Source organism: Mercenaria mercenaria, unplaced genomic scaffold (genome assembly GCF_021730395.1).
Source record: "Mercenaria mercenaria strain notata unplaced genomic scaffold, MADL_Memer_1 contig_4925, whole genome shotgun sequence".
NCBI lineage: Eukaryota > Metazoa > Mollusca > Bivalvia > Venerida > Veneridae > Mercenaria > Mercenaria mercenaria.
The window spans coordinates 1-25,104 of record NW_026463194.1 but is presented as its reverse complement, the minus strand read 5'-3'; the positions used below and the strand labels follow the sequence as shown (position 1 = coordinate 25,104).

Below are 25,104 nucleotides of genomic sequence, written 5' to 3'. Positions count from 1 at the left end.
TGAAATAAATGACACCAAAGAAAAAGTACAGTTAGTTAGTTCCTACAGCCACCTAAGTATGCAAATGTAAGCTTGGAAGGACGGACGGACGGACAAAGCCGAAACTGTATTCCTCCGCACAGAAACAAATTCACACTGAACCCCTTAAATAAGTACATTTGAACTAGAAGAAGTCTTCGCAGAAAAAGGCAAGCCATCTGCACGCATTAGAGATTTAGAATATCTGGTATCCCGTAAGATGTTAAATAAGAGTATACTGAGTAGAATCAGCAAACATTGATTTCATTAGATACATATGGCTCATGAACCTCCTTGATAGATTCAGTATTGGTGTCCTAAATCTCTATAGCAGTATTTATATCAGTACAAGACTGGGATTTCAATTTCAGAGAGGTAAGTCCTGTAGGCCTTGCCTCATCTCTATCTTGCTTCATCTTTAGAGAGAAGCATTCAGAGACCTGTCTAGGTTTCTTGCAATAGCTGCAAGTAGAGACAAAGGTTTTTCAGCAGGTTTAGATCATACCTGCCTCATAATTAGTACCTATCTCACCATCTATCAAATTACTGCTATTTCATTCGGGCATGGGTTCAGTCAGATTGTTTTCTAACATTTCGAAATTATGCTTGTTAGATTCAGGAACAAGCTCTTAACCTTTCAAGATTAAATGCTTGACAACATCGTAGTAAGAGCTTTGTTCTACAGACAGCTGTGTATAAATTTCACGGACTTTGCTAATTAGAACACATTGTAAAAGAAGACTCTAGTTTTCCTTGGGCCATTTAAGACTTTCTGCTACATTTTCAAAATGCATGAAATATTTATGAACTTCTTTTTTCTTAATAAAAGTGGAACTAACCTAAGATTACATCAAAGTGAGAAATATTTCGAGAACGTTCTGTTCTTCTTCTATCCGGTTCTAACTTTATCATTTCTTATTCAAATTGCGATTGTTTTTCTCCCTCTCCTACTCCCTCTCTGTTTCTCTGTGTCTCTATCATTCTCTCTCTTTTTTCTCTATTTCAAACTTTTTCTTTATCAACCTTATTCTCTTTCTTTTTTTATATACAAAATAATCTGCACAATTTAGCCGAAAAGTCTCAAAATATGAATTCAAAAGTATAGCAATCAATGGTTTATCCCGGACGAGCCCCCCAAATATCTGTTATGTCTAATGATAACAATTGCGTATTACTTAAAATACTTAAGGTCACATGACAAAATGGAAACTAGTACAAATAACGAAGTTTATTGTAAAAAGTGACAATTAATACAAAAACACAAAAATGAAAATTTAGAAATGTAAACTACACAATATCATATCAAATGATGCCATTATTTTCCACTACACAGCTATATGTTACGACTTTTTTACAATGACAATGGGTATTGACAATGAGAATTGATACCAAATAAACATATTTTGTACTTCGAGTTATCAGATAAATATATTAATCATACAGGAAATACTGATGGATAAAATATGTCTGCATAGAATAAAATTAAACATAATTATGAAACTGAACAACAGTCCTTAACACACTTCTAGTTATCAAGATTCAAGATTTGTATTGGCTCAAACATTTTACAATGTCTATCGCCATACTACAATCGATGGCGGTTATATGTACAAAATATGAGACAAATATGTTATTACATATGTGTGAGAGACATATAATAATTTTTAACTTCGTTCACATTGAAACTAAATAATAACATACATATATTTTAACAGACAAACAAACAAAGTAGTATATTTCCTACTGTAATCTCTTATAATGTTACTTACAACATATAAAGATGGCATATAAAGCTTTGAACCCATTTCATCAAAGAGCATGAGGAGTTGAACCCAAAACATTTCTTCTCTATACCCGATATAGCGAACTAACAAAGAGCCTTTACACTGGTAAAAATTGTCACAGCTCATCCTTGCAGATAAGGTTGTGCATCTGAGCAACTTTGAATCCATTACTTAAAAAAGTGTATGAGGAGTTGAATACACCAAGTTTTACTATTTTTTGAAATTTAAAAGGGCCATATTTCTAGAAAAAAGCCACAGAAAAAGACCATTATTTTTGGTCATGTTCACATCAATGTCCTTCATCTGTGAAATTTTCAATCATATCCTTTTAATAGTGTTTGAGGAGTTTGACGCACAATATTTTTCTGTATATTCTATATAGCAAAACCCCCAAAGGGCCATAAATGCTGTAAATATAGTCTCTGCAAAAGTGATTTCCTTTATGACCATTTTCACATCATGCTTGATCATCTGTGAAAGTTTGAATTTAACCAGGCAACTAGTGTTCACACAATATTTGGGACTTACGGACGGACGTTTGTACGGACGTATGGACAGACCAACGGTCTTTTCTCCAACATAAATATTAAGGTATGAAATAGTATTGATGTCGGAAACAATAATTACACCCTTAATATAAACCAATACTCATCGTAGTTATTGACATATTGCTAGATGCATCTTCTGCAAATATCTCGTAAAAGAAGGACATTTCTGCCAGTTTGTATTCTGAACAGTATAGTTTACGTATATTTCAACTTTTAACGATTATTTTATTATAAAATGTCGTATATATGCGTCATCGAAGAAGCTAGAAGCATGAGAGGTGTGTCGCGAAAAGTATAATCGACAATGCTATTTCAACGTAACACGTGTGCAAGAAATAGTTTGGATCCTTAAGTTTGATTGTTATGAAATGAACATACGGGGTTTTCGATGAGTAAATTGGCGATATCAGCTTGTCAAATAAATCCAATACACTAAGCAGTGGTGAAGTATTTTACTTTTAACGCGATTTTTCTACGCATTTCTGAAGATAAATCATGCGAAAAAGAAAGGGTTATAAGCATAATCCTTGCCTGACACGAAGCAAATATTCACATTGTTCACTTAATTGGTTACAATATTTAATTTTCGAACTTACAGCCGTATACATTAACTGAATAATATTTAACAATTTCCGGAGAATTCCTGATTTAATCATTTTAGCCATAGATTATCTCTGGCTACAAGGATGGGGATGAGTTTTCCATATATGAAAAACCCATTTTGATATCTATCAGGGCCCCTACTTTTTTTCATCTTTTGCTAATGTATAGCCTTTTGATAGACAACTTTCCAGTTTTGGAGTATTAATTTCCTGAAACAGGATATAATGTTCATTTTACTCATATATTTCAATAAAGTACAAAACATCATCACTTAGAGTTCAATTATTATCCGGCTTGTTGACATAATTTATTCAAATATGTTTCAAATACATCAACATCTAATGCGAAAATGAAAGAGCATGTTATTGAATAAGGAATATCATCTTTATACATTAAAACGATGTGTTTTAAAATACAATACTGCATACAAATTTTATCGGATAAAACTATGTTCTAGAAAAGCACACAAACGCTAAAGTCTCACAAACATCCTTTATCGCATCGGAAACGGCTTCTTCATCAATCCTTAGATTCGAAATCTTAAGCTGTTATTTTGAGATTCTCATATACTGTATCATTGCCAGTGTTTACGGTCTTAGTTGGCGCTGTAAAAAAATGAAAGTTAGATAGTCCTTGATATTTTTCTTTTAATTCCCAGGAGATGACGCAAAGAGAGGTGACTCAAAACATACTGATGAACTGCTGCAAGTCCCTACCTTTTAATAATCATATTTTGAAATGATATCGGTGAATATGAAACGATTATTTAACATTTAATAAAATTCGACTGATTATCATCCTGCACAGTAGTTAAAGGCAAATCTATGGTTCTATTTTCAGACATCCATGTAAATGTATTATAAATATCAACACAGCCTGATTTAACAAAATCGACATAACAATAATTAATGACAAAACATTTGGCAACACATGTTGTAATGTATCGTACATTATGTATTTGTAACATACATATTGAGAAGTGTTTTTTTGTTATAATACATATATATTTTTGCTTTACCAGTAAGTGAAGTATATGCTTGTAGTTCAGTACTTTTCATATGTAAACTGTCATAGGTCTGTGAGCTGAAAAGTAAACGAAGCACAAACGTTCAAATAAGAAACATATGAAAAATATTTTGTTTGCTAAATCAATGCCAATTTGCCATATATACTGTGTATTCAACATTATTAAGAACACCCTACAGAGGCTGACGTGTTTAAAATGTACAAACTAGTTCTCTAAATTCTCTGCAACAAAAACATCTCCCACGGTAGTACCGTTGATGCTAATGTAACGCACTCATATATTTTGAATAATAGTACAACGTTTAAAATCAAATTCAAAGTAAAGTGCAGCCCGCCCGCTTAGCTATATAAGGAGAGCGTCGATCTACGGATCGCGGGTCCTTCAGTTCGATCCACGGGCGGGGCGTATGTTCTCCGTGATGATTTGATGAAATACATTGCGTCTGAAATCTGCCATTTTGAAAAATGTTTCTTCGAATATTTCTTTCTAACAAAATTTAAGCCAAAAACCAATGCTAAGTAATACAACTGTGGCTTATAATGTACCATTTGGCCAAACATATTCTACTTCTTGCGAAAAAAAATTCACTCTTTTTTTCAGGTTGGCATTTGCCTAAAACTGATGTGAGATGTACAATTGGGTAGCGGTAGGTAATTAAAAAAAATCTACTAAAGTAGATCAGGTTTGGTTCTGATATTTTGCTGACTGATATATATATATATATAATGATAAGCTATAACCGAAATGAAGGTTTTCAACATAGCACTTTATAGTATTTAGGAAGTTTGATTTAAATCGAAAACACTAAAAATATCAAAATTCACTAGTTTTTAAACGTTTTTTTTTCTAAATATTTCTGTTAGATGCACTGTGACCCTAACTTTTTTCTTTCCATTTTGAAGCATTTTTGTGTGTCATTTTAGCTGCAAAATATATCAAAAATCATAGCGCCAGAATATTTTTTAGATTCAAATACGTTTTTTTTTCCCACTGAAAATAAAGTGGATGTCACATATGTCAACATGTAAAAATGAAAACGATTTGTTTGTAACATTTATGCTTATATAATATTGATATCACGTTGTATGGATAGTAACTTTTAAGACCTTAAATCTCTATAACATTTAGTGGGATATTATACTTTTTATAAAGTACCCCCAATTTTTCAATATTACATAATTTCAGAAATGCTTAAACAGTTGGTGAAGAAAATGCCCTATAAAATTAAAACGAGTTCGGTGACCTGTGCATTTTCTGCTCTTGCTTTAGAAACTAATGTTTCTCAAGCTCACAAGGGATGAAAAAAAGTCTTAACGGTAGAAAAAAACGATCGTACATCCTAAAAGTAAATTGGAAGAGCTTCTGGTACAATCAATTACACACATCTTCCGAAATGTTTTAATACGTAAGAAATTTCTATGTGAACATCTCTACATCTATAATAATAGTTATTACAGGTGACGTTTATTACTGAAAAAAGATGAAATATTAACGGGAGACAATACTCACAGGTTCGTTTCTCTTACACCTAAAATTATAAAAGCCCATACATTTTTTGAAAGCAAAGAAAGCATACATGTTAAGTGTCCATAATAAGTTAATTACTAAGCCTTTCATAATAAGGTAATTACTAAAATCATACACTTTTAAGTAAAATCTCAATATTATATCCGTTTCTGTTTCTAAGCTTACGTCTAGTTTAGTTTTTGATGTTGTAGAAATATCCTCATATATATTTTTTGAAGAAGAAATTAGAAAATGACTACAAACCAGATCAGATTTATGAAAAATAAACACTCTCATACACTTTAAATGAATCAACCTTTATCAGCTAACTATGAATATCAACAACCTAAGTACCTGAAAATTTGTAAATGTCTATGCTTACCTTGCAAGTCTTCGTACTGAACTTGTGACGAGGGACCTGACTCACTTCTGAAATATCGATTTAATGATACTGGAAGATTTATAGAGGACATAATATTATAACTGTTGATGTATCGATTATTGATTATAAACAGCTGAATATCTGCAATTCGCTTGGCATAATAATGTTGGACTTAGTTTAGCAAAGCTATATTGGTTAGCGAGATAAACTCGACACTAAATCGCAGTGTTTTTGTGCGAAAGTTTACTCTCATCTGTGAAAAATAAAACTGCCGCTTGTCTCTGTTTTAAGGTGACACCTCTAAAGTTGTATAAGGAAATGGACAAGTTTTATTCAAGTTTATTGGCAAAATCAATACAATTTGTCTTTGGCTTTTTACAAATAGAGCAAAGAAGTATGGGAAAGATAGCAATCATATGTTTGTTTGTTTTGTTTTGTTGGATTTAACGTCGCACCGACACAGGATAGGTCATATGGCGACTTTCCAGCTTTAATGGTGGAGGAAGACCCCAGGTGCCCCTCCGTGCATTATTTCAACACGAGCGGGCACCTGGGTAGAACCACCGACCTTCCGTAAGCCAGCTGGATGGCTTCCTCACATGAAGAATTCAACGCCCCGAGTGAGGCTCGAACCCACATCGATGAGGGGCAAGTGATTTGAAGTCAGCGACCCTAACCACTCGGCCACGGAGGCCCCCGCAATCATATGATAAATACAATTATTACACATTACACTATTAAAGACTCAGAAACAGAACTTATGTTATTCAGGGTATTATTACTTTTGACGAATACTAGAGTATCAGAATATCCGGTACAACATAACAGAAAATGGTATTCAGATTCAATAACATTTAAGTTACACCATTTACACAAAAAACGAAGTCAAACTGCTACTTTTTTAACAAGAGGCCCAAATGGGCCTAAGTCGCTCACCTGAAGAGGACCTTAACCATCTGACTCTAAAAGGGGCCAAACAGCCCAAACTGAAGAAATTTATGAGAGGACATTATATTGATGCCACAGACCAGGTTTGATGAAGATCCACTGAGTGGTTCACGATAAGTAGTCATTAAAATGTTTTTTGTTGTTTTTTTACTTTTAGCCCTAGCAACCCCTAAAAGGGTCCAACTGCCCCCATCTGAACAAATTTGAGAGAGGACCTGATAATGATCCTACAGACTAAGTCTGATGAAAATGCATCTAGCCATTCATTAGAAGAATTTGTTTAAAGGTATTTCTAGTTTTAGCTCTAGCAGATTTCTAGATTTTCGTTGTTTGATATAGCCAAAGATAGATCGATAAAGTTTTGGTTGAAAATAATGAAATCATTGAACCCATCTATGAAAATATGTATTTTGATAGTGTAATTATATTAGTGGTACTTGTTGGTATAGTCGTATAAATTCTATAATAAACCATCTTTGCTTTTCTATTATATTGACAGATTTTGATAGTAATGTTAATTATTTTCCACTTCTGAAACAAATAATGCGTGACCAATATATTCAAGGCTGGAGATTTAAGAATAGTTTTTATTATGAAAAGTACTAAGACGTAATTAATAATGATTCTCTAAGAAAAAACTCACCAGCCTCGGAATTTTAGGACCACTAGAAAGCCTGGACTCTAGGTCAAATACTTTCTGACATATGCAAATTAACACTATTCGAATGGACATGGACCAACAGACATCCAAACAGACATATGCACATGGGCGATTCTAAGTGCTCCCCTCTCCCCACAAAAAGGGGAGCAAAAAAGGAAGACAAATAGTTATCTAAAACTGTGTTGTATCTCATTGCGCACCATCCTATAATTCCTTTCTGTATTTGCAAAGTTACTGTTTCAAGAAAAATGTTTTAGTAAGTACAAAAGAGATATAATAAAAAACAATTATTTGAAACACAGTTATGCTTCGTGTTGTTTTAGCACATAAATATCCTTTGAAAACTGCGGTTTGTGCCAAATCTTTTCAGAACTGTGAAGTTATCTGGACAAGCCTTTCATTAGTATTATGCATTTTGTAAGGATCGTAACTCGTAAACTAGCCGATGTACATGCACGTCTGACAATATGCTTCAGTTCACTTCATTTTGAGTTCAATCAATTGAAAACTGTAAGAGCAGTTATCCAGTCTATTTTTTCATTAGTATTGAGCATTAAGATTTTGTGAAATTTCAATGGGCCATAACTCCAAAAATAAGCAAAGTACAGTCATGTGTTGACGATGCACAAGTTCACTTCATAGCTATACATTTCTGTAAGTTAAGGGTAAATCCTTTGAAAACTGTAATAAAAGATATCTTGGCAAAAAGTTCAGGGCGGCATCTATAATATTGTGCTCATATAATATGGAACATAATTTTAAAACATGATCAAATTAAGTAAGCAGAAACATTCTCAGATACTTACCTAGTATCCATTATTTTCTGACTTCCATCTGAATAAAAGAGACTGATGAATTAATTTCTTTTATTCAGTTAACATTATTCATATCTACTTAAAAGGTTTCTTTTAACACCTTATGACTAAACTGCTATAAAATAGTTGTGAAAGTTATATTATGTAAGCTTATTTTCTGGTGGAAAAAATATTGCAAGTATTTCAATATTATTTTAATGGATAAACACATTACAAGAAAATTTGTCAATGCATAGATACAAATGACAAGAGAGTCACGATGACCCTTAATCGCTCACCCGTTAAACGTGGCCTAGAAACCATCAAGATAAACATTCTGGCCAAGTTTCATGAAGACAGGGACATAAATGTGGCGTCAAGAGTGCTTTTTTGCTTTTCCTTTGATTTGACCGGGTAACCTAGTTTTTGACCCTATATGACTCAGATTTAAATTGGCATTGAAAGCATCAAGATAAACATTCTAACCAAGTTTCATAAATATAGGGTCATAAATGTGGCCTCTCTATTGTATTAACAAGTTTTTACTTTGATTTGACCTGGTGACCTAATTTTTGACCCCACATGACCCAGCTTCAAACTTGGCATAAGATTCATTAAGATAAACATTCTGTGCAAATGTGTATCGAATAAAAGTATAAATGAAGCCTCTATATGGCTGAAAAGGCCAAAATAGAAAATTTTACACTCCTCAGGGGCAGTAACTCTATAACCCATGATGGAATCTAGCCGGTTTTCGAAAGGAACCGTGACCTTATTATGACTTAATTTCTATGTAAGTGTGGTTAAAATCGAATGTAAAATGCCATTTCTATCGTGTTAACAAGGTAAACATTAATAAACTCCGGATTCTATGACTGGATCTAACAGATCCAGTATGGAATCTATTGTTGTTAAAGATAGTTTGCTAGTATGTATCAAATCAAACCATAAATAAAGTCTCTATATGGCTGCAAACCGAAAATAGCAAATTTAAAGGACAATAACTCATGAACCCATGATGGGATCTGGCCAGGTTTCGAAAGAAACCGAGATAATATTCCAATACAAGTTGTGGGCAAGTCTGATTGAAATTGATTGCTAAGTTTGGTCTCTATCGTGTTCACAAGCCAAAATAGCAAATTTTGGCCCTTTAAGAGGCCATTAATCTGGAACCCATGATAGCATCTGGCCAGTTTTCGAAAGGAACCGAGATATTATACCAATACAAGTTGTGTGCAAGTTTGATTAAAATCAATAGCAAAATGTTGTCTCTATCGTTTTCAAAAGAAATTGTGGACGCACGGACGACGGACGGACGAAGGGCGATCACAAAAGTTCACCTTGTCACTATGTGACAGGTGAGCTAAAAACAATTCCATATTACAGACAGAAAATGTAGCCTCTGGAAAGAAAATGAGGTTTTAGCATAATTTAACTTTTTGCCTAGAGGAAAAAGCTTGGAACTTAACACCTGGATTTCATTAAGCCAAACGTTCAGATAATGTTACATGTAGAGCAAGAAATAGTGTCCTCTAGAGTGTTAAAAAGGATTTTCGATAATTTCATTTAGTTTTTGATAATAGATGACCGAATTTAGAACTTGTGCGACGTTTTCTTGTTGTAAGCATTCTGATCAGAATTTATGACTTGGCAAAATTGTGTCTAGTGTGTAACTGTTGATCACTGATGACAGATGGATGTTGAACCATTTACCAGGATAGCAAGGAGATCCTTTCATAAAGGTGTAACCGCTACACACCTTCCCTCTTATTGCGAGACATTGGCACTCCTGGCCAATGTCTGTCGCAGACTGTTAACCGAATTCAGATGCACACCCCAGCCAAACTGCTTCGCCCTGCATTGGCTCCAAGGGTGAGCATCCCGGACGAGCCCCCACATGTAACAGTCTCAGAAAAAATGTGCACCCTCGACCAGGATTCGAACCTCGGATCTTTGTCTTACCGTGCCAACGCTCTACCAATTGAGCTACCGAGGCCAACCTTTTCTAGAACCGCTACACAGACAAAACAAAATTTGTATGTAATCTATTTGGGAATGACTGAATTTCATGAACTAATTCTAACAGAATATCATTATCTTGGGTTTGTAAAGGTACTGAGATTACTGCCAGCGAAGGATGGATGACTTCTATCAGTTGAGTTTCATGACTAACAGCATAACCATTCAGATTAGCAGCTACTGTTGGCTCTTTTTCTATTCAAATATGTTAGTGCAAAATGCAGAGTTGTGGACCCTGTGCATTGCATGACAGATCATTACATGTACAATGAACAAGTGTGTTTTAAAGTTCTAATCTGTTTGCACAACAGCTGCTGAAATACCAGTTACATAAGAAAACTTAAACAAATCAAGATTAGGATGCAGATGCTGACGCCAACATAAGTACAAGCACTATTGCTATACTATTCTTTAATTGTCAAGCTTAGAATACTAACCTTTATTTCTAGCTCTTCTTTTCATCATTACTAGAACCACAACGACAATAACAATGACCACAACGGCAAGAGCACACCCTCCAGCTATTGCTGCTATGGGCATTGTAGTAGGACCTTCTGAAATTATAGTATATTCAAGAAAGTGAGTATAGCCACTAACGGAGATATGTCTCAACCCTAATTTAATGCTCTTGCAGAACTTTTCGAAAAGCAATGATGCTATGGATTCAAATATGAAATGATTAGAAAATGCACATTGGGTGGCAAAAATACGATGTTCGTTCGAAGAATACAAAGACTCGTGGCCATATCCTCTGGTGGTCATTTCGTTTGACAAATAAATTTGGACTACCTCTGTATAGGGTCACCCGAGGAATAATTGTGTGAAATCATTTCAAAATCCGGTTAACAGTTTCCAAAAAAGACTAAACATATAGAGGAAAAGTGAAGAACCCCTCCGGCAGCCATGTCTTTTGACGAAACAGAATAATTTGAATAATTTGTTTGTTTGTTTTGGTTTTAACGCCATTTTTCAACAGTATTTCAGTTATGTAATGGCGGACATTTAAGCTAATAAGTATTCCTGGATTCTGCACCTGTTCTACGCAAGTAACTGCCAACTTCCCCACATGAATCAGAGGTGGGGAACGAATGATTTCAGACAAAATGTCTTTTATCAAATCGTCAAGGAGAACACAAACCCCGCCCAGGGATCACACTCACGACCCTGCGATCCGAAGATATGAGCTCTCCCTATTGAGCAGTTTGAATAATCTTGATAGAAGGTCACCAAAGGAAACTTCCTTTTATTTTATTTTTTTTTAAATCAAACCAGCAGTTCAGTAGAAGATGTTGTTTAAAGACTTATTTATTATGAATTCTAGCAGTAATGCTTTTTAATTTATCCGAATAATCTGAACAATCTTGGTAGTTTTCTTTTGTTGGGTTGAGTGTCACACTGACAAAAATTAGGTCATATGGCAACTTCACAAGTTTTCGAAGGTGCAGGAGGACACCAGGTGCCCCTCAGAGCATTGTTACATGCATGCATGGAGGCATCTGGGTCGAACCAGCCTGCTGGATGGTTTCCTTATATCAAGATGTAAAACTGGTTGTGTGCTACCAAAGATCATTTGTATGGAATTTCCACTATAATTATACATAATATGTAAGGGGCAAGTGACTATGTGCTCTTGTAACCATGTTTTGTTTACAAATCAAAATAACTTAAACAGTCTTGGTAGACAAACGCTGAAGTGTCATTTAAGTGAATCCATTATAAAGTCAGGCCAGTAGATTTTAAAAGGCTCCGCCATATTTATAAAGGGAAAATTGACTAAGTAGCTAAGTTTTGTCAAATGAGAGTAATTTCAAACATTTTGGTAAACGGTCGCCCAAGGACCGTACGTACTTTTAAATCATAGCAGTGGTTTAAGAAGCAAAGCAATTGGGTTCATTCGATGGTTTTGGAGGAGACGTTGTGCAAAGAAATTGTTGATGATAGACGCATGCATGTACGCACACACACATGAGGGACAGTGTGAACACAATAGCTAACCGTGAGCACTTGTGCTCAGGTGAGCTAACAAAGAGACAATTTTAAATTATTCAAATGCATGCATAAATCTATAAAGTGGGATCACTTTGATATAACTTTCCAAAGTGCTCTACGCGAACCTCTAGTATGTACAAATACAAATACATTAAGAATTTTAAAGCATGTTAATATTAAGGGAATGTTATTGCAACCTCTAAAGTTACTTTTTCATATCCATCAATTATGATAAAACTGATATGACAGTACTAACTATGAACTGTTCTTGGTACGTCAGAAAGGAAATTTTAAGCACGACCTAGTCAAGACTTTATTCTTCTATATTAGGAGCCTTTTATCTCCTGTATCTCCTGAAAGGAATCAAGCTAAACCATTTGAATAAATTTGAGAAAGGTCCTTACCAGGATGCTACTGACCAAGTTTAGTTAAGATCCATCAGGTGGTTCGTGAAAAAAGTCCATCAAAGTTTTTTTTCTAATTTAAGCTCTACCAGCCCTTGAAAAGGGCCAATCAAAACCACTTACAATTTGAGAGAAGACCATAACAGGATGTTACAGACCGCGAGGTATGTGAAAATCTATCAGATGGTTCATGAGAGGAAGTAGTTAAAAGATTTTTATATTTGCAGTTCTTGGACCACAAAAAGGGGCCAAGCAGAATCTTTTGAACAAAATCAAAAGAGAACCATACACGGATAGTACAAATTTGGGTGAAGATCCGTCAAATGTTTCATGAGAAGCTGTTGAAAGTTTTTTCTGTCTTTAGCTTTTGGCAGCCCCAAAACATTACCAGGCAGAACCATTTGAATAAAATTGAAAGTGGTACTACAAAGATGCTACAAACCAAGTTTTAAAAGATCCATCAATTTGTTCGTAGGGAGAAGTTTTTTTTTTCTATTTTAAGATTAAGCGACCCCTAAAAAGGGCCAAGCTGAACCAATTTAGCAAATTTGACATGGGTCTATGTAAAGATGGTACAAAACCACATTTGGTGAAGATCCATCAAGTGGTTCCTCAGAAGTTGTTCAAACCCTTTTGCTGTTTTAGCTCTGGCAGTCCCTAAAAGGGGCTCAGCAAAACTATTTGAATATTTTTATTTCAATGTGATAGTTCTTGTAGACCCTACAAGGGGCAAAGCGAAACAATTTGTACAACATTGAGAGAAGACCATACAACGATAGTACAGACCAAGTTTGGTGAAGATTAATCAAGTGGTTCCACAGAACAAGCTTTTAACGGATTTTTATATTTTTAGCTCTGGTTGGTCCCTAAAAGGTACAAAGCTGAACCATTTGAAAAACCAGGATGCTACTGACAAAGTTTGTTGTAATCCTGATAAGAAGTTTCAGAGGAGAAGATTTTTAGGTTAAAATGTTGAATCAGGACTATGGATCATCCGCCTACCTGAACAATAGATGAATAAACAACGGACCTTTAAGTGGCAATAACTTCACATAAAGGCCTTTTAACCCAAAAACACCAATGATATGCAAAACTAGCCATGGTATTGAGCATCCCTGCAAACTTTGTCTGAAATCCTGGCAGTGCAAACATTGGTTGAAATCCCAGTTGTAGTGAAAGATAGACAAGTCAAACTTTTTGACAGACGGACAGACAGACGGACTGATGGACAAGACCAAATCAATTTATCTCCCAACATATGGGTAGACATAATTTCTGGATACCTGTATGTTTGATGACTTCAAAAGTAGCCTCTAGGTAAACAGTGTCGGACTCTCCTTCTGTATTAATGGCAAATATTCGAGCAGAGTATATTCCAGGCTGAAGACCTGTTATGTTTGCCATATAGAATGAACTGTTTATTTTGTACTGATTAACTCTCTCACTGATAATTATATGATTTGTCCACAGCTCTGTACCAGCAATTGATGTCTGTATTACAAAACTTTGGTGCAGTCCTCCATTAAAGTCCTTTTGCCATAGAAAGGTTGGACTACTATAGTCAGACAAGTACTGAAAGACTTTCGGCTTCAGTGGTGGACCTGTAAAATATCAACTTTCTACTGTTCGGCCAGTTACATTACTAAAACTAATATCAGAACTCTAAAATAATTCAAACATAAAGTTTGATTGATGATTTATAATCTTTAGTTAATCATGCAATACAGGAAGAAAGTCCTACAAAATCCAAGCCAAACTCTGAAAATAAGGTGATATTTAATGGCAGCTTCCTGTTGATTAAACAAAGTATCTAAAATAAAAGTAATTAAACGTAATATTAGTATCATGTCTTTATTCACATATATGCATTACATAATAAAGCAGATCCAGCAACATTTTATAGATAATTGCCATAATTGTATATAGATTTGAAGCAAATATTGATGTTATCAAGTACAGGACATCAGTGCCGACAAGTCATTTTTAGAAATTCTATGTTCTGAATTTTGACACCTATGTTCTCAATTCTGACAAATCCCAATGCTTTCTTTTGATAAAGAGGGTAAAATACTAAACGTAGCCTACCAGTACTTGCTAGAAATCTTAAAGAATCCTTTTTTCTGATATTCAAAACAAACAGTTACTAGTATGCTATAGTATACCAGTAGTAGAACAATACAGCATATGGTCCGCAGTAATGGTCGTAACATATATCAGATGTTACATTAGATTTCCAAATGCAATATCTCAAAAATATAGCAATAAATTTAACTTTACATCAAAATATATTGTATCCATGGGTTATGACTGCTAATGTGCAAATATAATGATAAAAAATGAGAGCTGTGACTGCTGGAATGTTCCACCTTTACATGACATCATAGCCATGTCAGGTTCATTAGAAACTGTAAACACATGGATCATTAAGGTTTATCATAATGAAGGCAGAAATAACCTATTTAGTTTGTTTTGGCTTTTGGGAATTGATTGACATACTATACATGTACATATTTACACATCTTGATCTTAAAAACTTATCATTTTTTAAAGTTTTGCATCATTGATTACATTTCTTTTAAGATTTTTCTTTACCAGCTATATGATTGTCATATTTAATTAAAACAAATGCTATTCCCTTTACTTACCTACTGCTATAACAAAGGCATCAACATATGATGTTCTATGTGTATTGCTCAACTTGAAGGTGTAGCTTCCAAAATCGATTTCCTTCAAATCTGTTATCAACAGGTTAACTATACTCCCATTTAGTGAGACTGATTTACCATAAAATATAGTTGTTACTTCATGATCTGTAATATTATACTGATCAGAGGAAATACCCATGCCATCATATCTTGTGATAGTTACTGTCTTTAATCCAGGATAACTATATATAGGTATTTGGATATGAACAGTTTCATCTACAGAACCAGAAAATCGCAGTTCTTTGGCCAGAACCTTTGGGCTTACTGAAAACATATAGATATAACATGGCTAGTCCAGATATTCTTATAAATCTTAAGTACTGAATCTACTAATCTTACTGAAACATGAGGCCCTATATTGTTCACCTGACCTAGTTCTTACCCGAGATAACATAACATCTAATTTGGCCTATCTTTTTTTAAAACAAACATTCTGACCATGTTTTATGTAAATCAGGTAGATCATTAACCAAGTTGTTAATGACCCAGTTACAAATTCATCATAGATTTTAAACAAATGTTATGACCAAGTCTCATGACGATCATGTAGAAAATAAGGTCTCTTGCCTGTTAACGACATTTTCATATAGACTGACCTAGTTTTTGATCTTAAATTATCCAGTTTCAAACTTGACCTACTTATATACTTACAAAGTATCTGATCTGGTACAAAATGTGGCTTCAAGGGTGTTAACAACGTGACTTAGTGACCTAGTTTTTTACGCTGGTTATCCAGTTTCAGACCTGACATAGAATTCATAGAGACAAACATTTAAGGATAAAATGTGACCTCAGAGTGTACAATTGTTCTTCTGTGATTTAACCTATTGACCTAGTATAAAACCTCAGGTTATCCAGTTTAATTACAGTGTCATCTATATTTTTCTATGGTTTATCTATTTGGAAATCAAAAAAAAATGGTACCCCACAAATTGAAGTTTATTTTTTTCCGGATCTTATGAATATTTTTCAAAAAAATTAATATTTGGTTAGTCCTTTTTTGTCTTTATACAGACCCGCCTCAGTTCATATTGATTCTGTAGAAAGCGGGACAAAAAATGACTTCTTTAGATATAACAGATAAAATGAGATATTTTCCGCAAATAATAACAAACAAGAGGGCCACGAAGGCCCTGTATCGCTCACCTGACCTATTGACCTAAAAATCATCAAGATTAACATTCTGACCAAGTTTCATTAAGATATGGTCATAAATGTGGTCTCAAAAGTGTTAACTAGCTTTTCCTTTGATTTGACCTGGTGACCTAGTTTTTGACCCCACATAATTAAGATTTGAACTTGACCTAAAGATCATCAAGATTAACGTTCTGACTAATTTTCATGAAGATGTAGTCATAAATGTGTCCTCTAGAGTGTTAACAAGCTTTTCCTTTGATTTGACCTAGTGATCTAGTTTTTGACCCTACCTGACCCAGGTTTGAACTTCACCTATAGATCATCAAGATCAACATTCTGACCAAGACTCATTTAGATATGGTCATAAATGTGGCCTCTACAATGTTAACTAGCTTTTCCTTTGATTTGACCTGGTGACCTAGTTTTTGATTCTACATGACCCAGATTCAAACTGGACCTTGAAACTATCAAGATTAACATTCTGACCAAGATTCATGAAGATAGAGTCATAAATGTGGCCTCTACAGCTTTAACAAGCTTTTCCTTTGATTTGACCTGGTGACCTAGTTTTTGAACCCAGATGACCCAATATCTAAATCGTCCAAGATTTTATTAAAGGTAACATTCTGACCAAGTTTCATTAAGATTGGACCAAAATTGTGACCTCTGGAGTGTTGACAAGCTTTTCCTTCGATTTGACCTGGTGACCTAGATTTTAAACCCAGATGACCCAATATCAAACTCGTCCAAGATTTTATTAAGAGTAACATTCTGACCAAGTTTCATTAAGATTGGACCATAATTGTGACCTCTAGAGTGTTAACAAGCTTTTCCTCTGATCTGACCTGGTGACCTAGTTTTTGACCCCAGATGACCCAATATCAAACCCGTCCAAGATTTTATTGAGTGTAACATTCTGACTAAGTTTCATTAAGATTGGGTCAAAACTGTGACCTCTACAGTGTTAAGAAGCTTTTCCTTTAATTTGACCTGGTGACCTAGTTTTTGATCCCAGATAACCCAATATCAAACTCGTCCAAGGTTTTATTGAGGGTAACATTCTGACCAAGTTTCATTAGGATTGGGCCAAAATTGTGACCTCTAGAGTGTTAACAAGCTTTCCCTTGGATTTGACCTGGTGACCTAGTTTTTGACCCCAGATTATCCATTATCGAACTCATCCAAGATTTTATTGAGGGTAACATTCGAACCAAGTTTCATTAAGATTGGGCCCAAATTGTGACCTCTACAGTGTTAACAGTCAAATTGTTGACGACGGATGGACGGACGACGGACACAGGGCGATCACAAAAGCTCACCTTTGAGCACTTCGTGCTCAGGTGAGCTAAAAACGGTACCCCTAAAATGTAGATACATTATTTAACTTTTATTATGTGATATTTGTTTTAATGTTTAGTAAGTACAGTGAGCATTTCTTTAAATTTTCCAACTGTTTCAGCATTTACCCGAAAGTACAAGGATGGTATTAAGGAAAATATTGGCATCTACTAGCATCTGGTTTGCATGGGCATTGTCGCTACAGATTGTTATAGCTCTGAGCCTATGGATTGTATGCAATTTCACATCTACAAAAAAATGAGATTGTAGTTAGACTACTTTAAATGAAAACTTTAATTTTGCTAATGAAACTTGAAATTTTGAAAATTTGTTTCTGTTGAACTGAATTGGGTTACCTAAAATTGTTCTGTGAGGATATATGGATATACAAGAACCAATGCTCATAGTCATTTTGGGTAAATGTGTAAAAATTTTTAAAAAGGGTTTTCACACGGACCAGCTTTAATATTGGTAAATATAGCTCCTTAAACACACAGGATATACATATATCTTGACGATAAAATCGTCAAATGGCTGCCTTAATTTATGAATACAGAGTAAAATTTTGAAAGGAGGTTCGAAAAAGCAGAATTATTAGTTCATCAAGGCTATGTCATTTATGAAAGATTTGACTTGTTATGGAATCATATTATAATGTTAGAATGTAAGATTTCTTATCATTTTTTTCTGTTCATTTCGACTAAATACCTGTTTTTGGTACATTTTTAATCATTCTTTGAAAAATGCGTTATCTATTTTTTTTATTATTTATTTTAGTCCCATGATTGCACACAATTACATTTTTTTGCTTTACATGGTATTTTTCAATTCTGTCTGTCTTTCTCTCGGGGAGTTAGTATGTATGATTTTTACACTTATTTCATTAATCTTATGACAGCAGGAAGAATCAGTAAAAAACAATTACCCAGCTTAGAATTAACAACTGGTGATAAATTACTATAATGGACTTGTCCATCTATGAATTTAGATTATACCATTAAATGTTAATAGGGTTGTTCCCTGAATATTTATTGAGTGAATAGCGAACAGTAAAGATCCTAGTCTGCATCGGCCGCAAAACCATTACAGTTTGCCATCAGCAAGGTAAAGGTTGAACGACATCTAGGCTATAATTTTGGGTATGAAATCAGAATGACCTAAAATGTAGCCAGATATAAACATATGTTACAGTTATGTTATAGAACTTTTCAGTAATTCCATCTGTCTCGTTAGATTTCTGCTAATTTTCATAAAATTATATAGGTCAGACAGGAAACATATTAAGAACTAGAAGAACAATTCATTCCCAACAAATTAGAGACCCATGGGTAAGACAACTATCTGTAAGTATTCGTATGGACAATTGCTGTACAAAAGAAGTAACAATATATTAGCCATTTCATAAAATGAAAACGAACACTTTATCAGTTAGATTAACAAGAGAAAAAATCTCCGTTGCTTGTTTTAAACCAAAATTAAACATGCAGAACAATTCACATGATACGGATAGATAAAGAACATCAAAACTTCCCTGTTTGATGTCAAAATTATGTCCCTCGTTTCCTTGATGTCAGATCTATTGAATTACTTCCCTTTTTATATAAATTTAGACATACTGATGAGCCATTCACGGCGAAATTTGTTTGTGACTTATTTATTAAAATGTAAGAAAATATAAGCGCACATGTGAAGACATTTTGTAATATATATATATAAGATTTTTTAACCATTTTGTTTTTAGAAGTATAATTATGATGTTTCCAAAAACTTGGGTCGAACTGCTATTTATTAATCAAAGAGGCAACCAAAAAAGCCTATTACACAAAGCCAGCTAGATACTTGGGACAATATATTTCAATGAAATTTTATAATCATCTCCCTTTTAGGTGAAAATATTTTAACAAACTGTACTTTTAATTTGATTATTTCCGTTTGCACATTTTCTATAAAAAAAATTTGAAATATAATATCCAAGAGACATGCTACAATACTTTCTGCTGTTTTGCATTTAAGCTAGGTCGCCTGAAATTGATCTGTCTTCGGACCAATCATATTGCTGCTTATATGATTATCTTGAAAGTAATAACAATGACCTTTGTATTTTTACAACATTAGTGCCCATCAATTAGGGTGGTTTTCCTATTTTGGAAGGTAAATGGGCAAAAGTAAGTGAGTGGGTGAGTTAAATTTTACGGCGAATCGACACAAAAAGGCCATATATCGCCGACAACAAGTTGTTTTGAAAACTTAAATTGTAAAACATCTCTAAAAACAATTATGTAAAAATGTATATACATATAAAGGGTTAAAAACATAAATTGTAAAGCATCTCTAAAACATTAAAATATAAAAATGTATATACATATGAAGGGTTAAAATATCGGTGGCAAACAATAATATTGCAAAATATGTGACTAAAATATATGATGTTCAGATTTTTAAGATAAATGCCTATCTGCTTTAAAAAGGATAAGATACTGCCGATTGAAACTGCCTCAAACAGTTCTTTCAAAGATTGAACATCATATTATGTACTGCGCTGTGGAGCAAAGTCCACACAGTCAATTAAAATATATTTAATAGTAAGCGGTGTTTGACATGGTACACATTTAGGTTGATCGATAAGAATGAGTCAAACTAGTATGACCTATTCGACAACGAGAAAGAACAACTTCCTCCCTGCGAACAGATTTGTTCCCTTGGTGCCATTCACCTAATGTAGGTGGCAAAAGAAAGAGTGGAAAAAAGTGTATGAATAGTTAACTACAAACTGAGATGGGATTTTGCGATAACATTTAATACAGATAATCTTAAATTGTTTTTAACATTTCTTATATTAATAATTAGTGATAGATGACTGTTATTTTCAGAAATTGTTGTAATGAAGTTCCAGAATATGACCCCAGTTATTCTGAAACTGTCTTAAGCCAACAAAACTCCCAAAAGGATGTTTTTATTGTGTAAACTACGTTTAACTATTGATAAGTTATCATTAAATAAATTTCGAACTTGAACAGAAGTAATTTTTATCTTTTATCAAGGAATTTCTGGGAATCCTGGTTTTCTATAATTTTCTTGGGATCCTGGTTTTCTTAGATTTTCCTGGGTTCCTGGTTTTACAAGACTTTCCTGGCCACCAGGCAGATTCCAGAATTTTCTGGACTACCAGAAAGACCCCAGGATTTTCCTTGCTACCAGGTTGATTCCAGAATTTTCCTGGTTACATGGTTGATTTCAGGATTTTAGACTCTTAGGTTATCCTGGAATATTCCTGTTCCAATACAACACGTGGTAATTTCCTGGTCCCTAGACCAGGCATTTCCTGGGAAATTCCCAGGCATATATCTCAGGATTTTTTTCAGAAAATTCCCATGATATTCCTGGAAATTTCTGCATAGGATATAGGGGTAAATAATATCACAGAATATACGGTCGATACTGTAACCAGGAGCCTCCGTGGCCGAGCGGTAAAGGTTGCTGACTTCAAATAACTTGCCTCTCATCGATTTAGGTTCGAGCCTCACTTGGCGTTGAATTCTTCATGTGAGGAAGCCATCCAGCTGGCTTACGGAAGGTCGGTGGTTCTACCCAGGTGACCGCTCGTGATGAAATAATGCACGGAGTGGCGCCTGGGGTCTTCCTCCACAGTCAAAGCTGGAAAGCCGCCATATGACCGATAATTGTGTCGGTGCGACGTTAAATCCAACAAAATAAATAAATAAAAATACTGTAACCGTAGAAACGTTCACGAACACTATATTTCGCGTTTTTATGACGACTGGCAATTTAGCGACTACAAAGATTCCCGATATACATCGAACGCGAAATACGCGAAAACTGAATAGCTTAAGTACGCAAAAAACAATCACATGCAAAAATATAGGTAAGACTGGACATAACTTGCTTTTCTTTAATACATTTGTTTTCTATCTACCTCGCTCTGTGATCTTGAGCGAGATTCACGTTCCACAACACACTTTTGGCTATCAAAAATATATGATTATTAGTACATGAAATCAGTGCAATACGTTTATATGGAATTTTGATACCACGAGAAAAATGGTTGAAATTAGGAGTAATACAAAAGATGAACCTATTGATCATATTTACCACCGAAAAATGAAGCTGACACTTCAAACTATTCTGCATGGTCAAGTGTAAAAGCGAAAATGGAATCATGACGAGACAAGAGCTAAAGCTGCAAAACCTGACCGACTTTCCGATAGCTACTTTTACATATGCCGTCATTTTGGTTTTCAATTTTCAATAAAAAAAAAAAACACTGCTGCTGTTCTTTATTTATCAAAACATTATGGGATTTATTCAAAAAGTAAGTCACTGATAAATTTAAATGAAATTATTATACATGATAAACCCTTTGCAACTGACTGCCAGTGAAAACTACAGTCTTTCGCGTTTTCACGGTAGCTGATAGTTTCGCGGAGATACACCTTTCGCGAAAGTCGCTAATTTAAATAGCGCAAACCATTTCTGGGTTTGCAGTATAGCTTCTTTGATATACGTGTTTAAAAGTACTTATTGCTGGTTACATTTGAAGTGAAACATCGGTATCAACACTGCTAAAAAGTCAACAATAGGTTCATATTGGCACTTAATTGCTCACCTTAGTTTCACAGATTGCATGAACAATTTTGTTAGAGGGTCATGCATGGGATATATAATATGTGAAATTTGGCCAGTGTTTCCTGAAAGGAAGATTTTTTTTAAGTATCCACTATATGCGTGCAAGAAATACTGTATATATATATGTATCGCACATATCGGGAAAGTCAACTGTTCTGAATTTAATTACGGTATATCCCTTAATACAAACTATCTCTATAGATTCAGTGTATCCTCGAGATCCAGCTAACTTTCAGAGAGAGAAAATATAGCTTCTCTAGTCGCAATCAGTTAAAAATGTCACTGCTGATTTGTGAGACATAAAACAGAGATTTGAGTATATATGCAAATGTTGAACCAGTACCAATATGTAAGACAACTCGGGTGTGTTTATAAAGCTGCATTGAAACTAAATAACATTGGTCCAGTGGTAACACTGTCTGACTACGAAACCAGGGGCGTGAGTCCGAGCCCCCGCTCCTCCAACTAAAACGTACTAATAAATAACATTGGGACGGACCTTATAATGATGCCACAGACAAAGTTTGATGGCGATCTATCAAGGGATTAATGAGAAAATGTGGTTTAAAGTTATTTCTATTTCTAGTTGTAGTGGACACTACAATGGGTGAAGCTGCCCCATCTGAATGAATTTTGGAGAGGACCATTCAATGATGCTATAAACAAAGTTTGATAAAGGTAAAACAAGCAGTTCATTAGAAGAAGTAATTTAAAGGTATTTCTATTTTTAGCTCTATTGGCCTCTAAAATGGGTCAAGCTCTCCCGTCTGAATAAATTTTGAGTAGATCTTATAATTATGTTACAGATCAAGTTTGATGAAAATCCATCAAATGGTTCATTTTTTTGTGATTTTGTTGTCATTATTATTGTTGTCCCTCAATTTGTCTGGATTCACTGTTCTTCACTAAATCCGACAATGTTGTCTATACTAAAATCTTGTTTTGCAAGTTCTCAAATACTTTCCATTTTCTCAGTTCTGTGAGAACCATGGAAAAAAAATTGCTGGACAGACGGATGGACTTCTGTTAAAATTTATACAAAGCCATCATAATGAAATTATAACTAGTCAATGAGAAGATACAGCTTTGACTTTGAAGAATTTTTAACCTAACCTGTGATTCAAGTTACTATTACAACCTATGTATAAGCATTATTAAATAACTGAGTGGCATGAAAGTATATTTATATACATTCTAAACTCACCTTCCACTAGCATACTTCTAGAGCTAACCTGGTTCAAAAACCCAGAAGTGTTTTTAATGCCATTGTTTAATATGCACGTGTATGTCCCTGTATCTTCAAGTTTCAGTGATGAAAAGTGAATCGAGCTATAGAGTTGTGTTCCACTCAGTGCTGTATTGCTGTTGGGTATTTCAATGTTGTTCCACATTTGTGTCAAACTGCTGTAGGCATAAGTAGACGGGACACCAAAACCGTCACAAAACAATGTCAGACTTTCATCTTCTCTTATATTTGTTGTTGAAAGTCGTATACTAACATCTGGTGCATCTGCAACATAAAGAACTTATAACAAGAGTCCCAAATGGGCCTTAGTCGCTCACCTGAAGAGGACTTTGACTATCTGACCTTGCTTCTGACCAAGTTTGGTGCACTTTCTTTAAGCAGTTCATTAAAAGTTATTTCAAGGTTTTATGACAACCTAAAAATACGTAACCATTAGAACAAACTTCACAATAAGAAATGGTTTTTAAACAGGAGCTGTCACAGAAGACAGCGCGCTCGACTATTTCGATGTTGGATAGTGAAACTGGGCACATTTGAGGAAGTTGGAGCTGTCACTGGAGTGTTTAATGACTCCAATGCGGATGAAGTTATTGGACAGTACCTTGAGTCTGTGTAAGAAGTATTAAGTAATAAGAGAGATAAAGTGTATCAAAACAATAAATAAGTATAATTCTAAGCAAAAAGGGGACATACTTTATGAAATATTGGTGCAAGAGTGATGCACTTTGTGTCATATGATGTGGGTGATAATGTGGAACAACCATTTTAAGTTTGAATCAAATCCATTTAGTAACAACTGAGATAGAGTGAAACTGCACCAAATCTTTAACCTGAAATTCTAACAGAGATATAGTTAAAATGCATCAAAATTAACCTTAAATTCTAAGTAAAAGGGTGGTATAATTCATAAAAAATGGTACCAGAGTTATAGACCTTGTGTCATATGATGTGGGTGATAAGGTGGAACAACTATTTTACGTTTGAATCAAATCCATTTAGAAACAACTGAGATAGAGTGAAACTGCACCAAAACATTAATCTGAAATTCTAACAGAGATATAGTTAAAATGCATCAAAATGAACATTAAATTCTAAGTAAAAGGGGGCATAATTCATGCAAAATTGGTGCCAGAATTATAGACCTTATGATGTGAGTGATAAGGTGGAACAACTATTTTAAGTTTGAATCAAATCTATTTAGTAATAACTGTGATATAGTGAAAATGCATCAAAATTAACCTTAAAATCTAAGTAAAAGGGGGCATAATTCATGAAATATTGGTGCCAGAGGTATAGCCCTTGTGTCATATGATGTGAGATATGATGTGGAACAACTATTTTAAGTTTGAAT

General features: G+C 34.4%; 1 protein-coding gene across 1 annotated transcript; it reads right to left on the bottom strand.

Moving 5' to 3' along the window:
* Nucleotides 1-1,228: 1,228 nt before the first annotated feature.
* Nucleotides 1,229-24,017, bottom strand: LOC128554308 (uncharacterized; the record flags this gene model as incomplete). The annotated part of the gene is made up of 9 exons (XM_053535568.1): nt 1,229-3,558; nt 3,972-4,036; nt 5,490-5,508; nt 5,869-5,915; nt 8,284-8,311; nt 10,728-10,844; nt 13,967-14,284; nt 15,329-15,652; nt 23,712-24,017. Coding segments are annotated over 9 exons (1,289 nt in total), but the record flags the coding sequence as incomplete, so codon positions are not given.
* Between the last annotated feature and the right edge of the window lie 1,087 nt (nt 24,018-25,104).